Here is a 4,939-nt window from a genome sequence, read left to right on the forward strand (position 1 = left end):
GCTAACTAGTCAATTACAGAAATGCATGAACCAACTGAAAGACTTTGATAAATTAAAAAAAAATAGTCTGAAAGAACAAAAGTTAATTAACAATGTTTTTAACAAAGAAAGAACCAAGGCCCACCAGAAGCTTGAGAAAGAAAAATTCATTCTTAAAAAATGGGCTAGATCATCCAAGAACTTTCAGCTTAGATTGACGATGACATCCCCTTTCTTTATTATTTGCTTATGGATGTGGGTGGTGAGCCTTACTAGCCTACTACCTCCACTAAGATGGTAATCGGTGACCCGTTTCTCGTAGGCGTCGATGATACAGACATTAAGCCTCACGCCGTGTTGTTGATACAGATATTGAGCCTCACGTGTTTTCTTCTTCTTGAACTCTCTTCTTTATATACTTTAAATTCATTGTCTAATATAAATGCAATTTATATTTCAGTATTTACTTTATATTTCTTCATTCTTTATTTGTTACATTATTTGATTCATTACTTATTTTGTATATATGTTTACAGTTACAAAAAAAATAGATCCCAAAGAAAATATATACAAGGGTCACCGAATTTATAAGTTCTTATTCTCAAAGAATTTTAGAGTTTGTGTATCTTGTATTTATTTCTTTCTAAGTGTTTGTGTCATCATCAAATAGAGAAGATTGTTGGGTCACCTATTGATTTGGTGATGACCTACTGATCTGTCCCACTATCCTATCAACACTTAGTAGTTATTTGCTTCTTTGTATATTGGTTTCTTGGTACTTTCTTAAAGACTAACCGATGTAAAGACAGAAGGTCACCGATGCGGTACTGTGGATCAACTATCTAAATTACACACCTAGACTCCAAAGTAGTTTATTTGGAGATTGAAAATGCTTTGAAGCTACTAGACGATTGAAGGAAGATCTTCATGTATTGAGATTTGTAAGTAGCTATCTAAAGTTACTAATTCATCCAAAGAAGATCTTCCTACAAACTGACTATATATCTGCAAAACATGTACTTGATAAAGATATTCCTTATCAATAGATTTGTCTCTACATGAACAGTAATGTGTATATGCAGAGTACGATGAAACTGTTATATCAACTATGATCAAGTCAACTCCTACCTTCTTATACTAAGGTAACAAGAGTCTCATGCATTAAATGTATGAAGGTAGTATAAAAGGCAGAGTGCATCTCCCATGCAAACTACACTTCCCTGAAAGAATTTCTAAGTGTATTCTCAAGGCAATCGGCTTTGTTTTACTACTCTCGTGTGTGTGAACAAAACCTTAGTGTTCTTCATTTCCTTGCAAGTACTTTTTGTGTTGTTCTTGTAAGTTCTTCTCTATGTAAGATTGTTTAGGTTAGGTTATCATTTCTTTTTTATGCAACAATCTGTATTGTATCTCTGTGTGTTAATTTCTGATATACATCAAGAAGAATTAAAAGGTTGAAAAAAATATGTGTAATTGTATTCACTCGCCCTTCTACAATTACTTTCTGTTTATTGTCATCTCATTCGTGACCAACACCACCATAAACCACAAGCGGAGGGAGAGATTGCATCAAATAAACCAGAAAAGGGAGAGTAGGATTTGGGTTGAGACCTCCATTAGACACACAACACAAACACATACAAAAATGGATTGCGGATATGGGTTAAGAGTAGGGCTTTGAATTGAATGGGTAGTAGCGTTTCAAATCTATGTTGAGACCTTTATGGACTGCATTTTTAATTGGGGTTGACCGAGGAACCACCCCTCGACCAATCAGTCCACCGCATAAACTACCCACAACCACAAGAGCAAATATGGATCTAATTGAAGAAAAGTGTGTTTATGTTTCATTTAATTATGAACCCTACATTTAATGGGGTTTTTTATATTTAAACCATACACTAAAAGATGAAAACAAGTATGGGAAGTTAGTTAATGATCAAAACCCATTTCAAAATTAGTTACCTAAAAATCAAACCCGATGATATGATTCAACTGAGGAGAAGGTGTCCATCAATAAAGATGGGAGGAAAGGAGTGTGGGACAGAACGACACATGACAACATTTAAGTGTTTCTAAAAGCCTAATTCTAATTGACAGTTAGAAAGCCTAAATTACTACCGTGTAATATAAGATAACAGAAAGGATTTAAACGAAATTAATGACAGGGACTAAAAATGTTACATAACTCATACTACAAGGATCAAATCCTTAACTATTTTAAAAAGAGGAATTGAGATGGTATAACATGTATTTTGAATAAATTCTTAATTTTTTTTATTATAAGGAATTTATGTTGAATAAAAAAAAAAAGAAGTTTATAAAGAAGGGTTGCACATTTGGCAGAGGAATTTGTAAGGTGGAAGCAATGAGTCAAAACATGGGTTTGACTGGGTCAGAGGGAAATCACGTTTGATTTTCTATGAAACCCCAACTCCCACCTGCCCCATCGCTATCTGTTTCCCATCCAACACCACCACAAACTGTACACAAGAAAATTCCTAACTATTTCCATTTTAACCCATCTACTTTTCAATTATCGTTTATCTGCCCCCTTCACTTTTGCCTTTCCCATTACTATCCCAATCAATTTAAATAGTGAAAACTAAAGCCATGAGTGATCAAAAGCAAATAACAAGAACAATAGATTTCATGCAATTTCCAAAATGAGAGAAAGAAGGGGATGTGCATATGGTATGGTTAACAGGGAAGTTGGAAGTAGAAGGACTGAAAGAAGAAAAAAGTAATAGTGTAGGGACCAAAGAGTAAACTTATTTTCACTGTAGTGTGTACTTGGATGGTAATGGTAGTGGAGTGGAGCCTTTTTGCTCAGACCTCCCTCTCTCTCCTTTATATACACTCTTGTTCCTACAGATCTTGCCCACAAAGAAGAAATGGAGGGAAGGTTTCCCGCCAAAATACCCATAAGCTGAGTCGACTCGGTGTTGATTCCTTCCATTTCTTCTTCTCGGTTTTGTAGTTGCTAAAAGGAACAAACATCGGAGCTCCAACAAGCCCTGATTTGTTCGTTTTTTGACGGGAGATCGGGTATGGAGTTCGATCGTACGATTTCCATAGGATCGGCCGTGAGATTCTCAGAGCACGTCGTAACAACGAGTAAATTTGTTCATGGGGAGACTCCGGCGACGTCGATTAAGCAGAGGATCGTCAGGATCACGCTAACTGATCCCTATGCTACCGATTCTTCCGGCGATGAAGAAGTACCGGTTGTTAAGAGAGTGAAGAAGCATGTTTCTGTAATCGATTTTAGCACGCCATCTTCGAGTTTTGCTAAGCAGGAGCAACGAAAAAGAAGTGCTGGATCTATGGAGAAGAAGTTCAGAGGTGTTCGTCGGAGGCCGTGGGGCCGGTGGGCGGCGGAGATCCGTGATCCTCATCGGAGGAAACGAGTTTGGCTAGGGACGTATGACACACCTGAGGAAGCTGCGACGGTGTACGACGAGGCTGCCCTGAAATTGAAAGGCCCTGCCGCCGTTACAAACTTTCCTCGTGTCACCGTCACCAGAACCGTAACCGTCGAGAGCCAAAGTCAAACAGCGACGACCACCAGTAGCAGCTGCAGCGAAGAACCGTTGAACCACACCGCTATGTCACCGACGTCTGTGCTGTACGGTAACCCCGAGCTAACGGCGTTTGACCACGGACTAGGGTGCTGTGACGTGGACTCCCTGGGATTTGATATCGACATGCCGTTTAACTTGCCGGATTTTGTGGCGTCGGAGAATTACTGCGGCGAGGAGCTGGGCGAGTTTAATATCGACGATTTTCTGGTTGACTTCCGAGAAAATTATTAATTAGATAATTTGTAAATGTATTAAAACGAGGGCAGTATGGTAATTTAAGCTTGAGCTGCAGAGATGTACGGATGTGAGTGTATTTTTGTATATGCAAATTTTGTGTAAGCTGTCAGAGATTTTGAGACATTTGTTACTAAACTATTAATATATATATATATATATATATATATTTAAAAATATTAAATGCTATATCAAGCTCTATTTTAATGATAACGAAAATGCATAATGATTTTGTTATAAAAACTTTTGAAAATCAATTTTTTATGTATAAAAAATTATTTATTAATATATATTATTTAAAATTTAAGGTTATAAATAAATTATGTTTAAATACAACTTATTAAGCTTCAAGATTGAATTCGTGTAACTAATTGTAAATAAATATAATCAAATACATGATAAAATTCTTATTTTAAATATAAAATCTAAATATAATTAAGATAATTATTGACTTCTAAAAGTATATATCTTCATAAAAATTATATTATTAAACCAAAAATAAATTCAAAAAAGATGTTTAATAAACATAGGAAACAATCATGAATAAAAGGTAATTTTGAAAAAAGGTAGAGAGATTTTTTTAACATTAATTATTTTTCCGGTAATTACTTCATCATTTTGAAACCGACATCAAGCTTTAATATATTATTTCTTCATTTATTAATATGTAATGTGTAACTTATGAATTGTGTGAATTAATGAACAATTGTTATATATGAGTAGCTTATGAACATTGTTATCAATAAAAATATAACATATATGAAAATGTTCATTAGTAAACACATACCTGAATGTGTACGTATGTGTGACTAGTGAACAATGTTTACCAATGAACAAAAACAATGTAACTCTATCATAATTTGTTAAACGTACATACAAATTTCATTTGTGAAGGGCATTCATCATAATAAGTTAAACACACATACAAATTTGAAAAGAGCCAAAATTTAGGAACAATGTAACTCTCATATTTTGTAAAAATATTCTTACTAATTTGCCCTCAGTTATTAAATATGTAGTAAACTATCAACCATGAACCAATATGAATTCCTATTGGACTATTTTGGTTTGTATAGTTAACACAAAAGGTAAGGCTAACAAAAGATGATATATACATATATATATATATATATATATATATA

General features: G+C 34.6%; 1 protein-coding gene across 1 annotated transcript; it reads left to right on the plus strand.

Annotated features, from left to right (window-relative positions):
• Positions 1–3,020: 3,020 nt before the first annotated feature.
• On the plus strand, positions 3,021–3,901 carry LOC112508100 (pathogenesis-related genes transcriptional activator PTI6-like). Its single transcript, XM_025112881.1, has one exon. It carries the CDS (start codon positions 3,030–3,032, stop codon positions 3,792–3,794), a length of 765 nt encoding a protein of 254 aa, XP_024968649.1. The 5' UTR covers positions 3,021–3,029; the 3' UTR covers positions 3,795–3,901.
• The last annotated feature ends 1,038 nt before the right edge of the window (positions 3,902–4,939 follow it).

The sequence above is a fragment of the Cynara cardunculus genome (genome assembly GCF_001531365.2).
Source record: "Cynara cardunculus var. scolymus isolate 2C chromosome LG 2, CcrdV1, whole genome shotgun sequence".
NCBI lineage: Eukaryota > Viridiplantae > Streptophyta > Magnoliopsida > Asterales > Asteraceae > Cynara > Cynara cardunculus.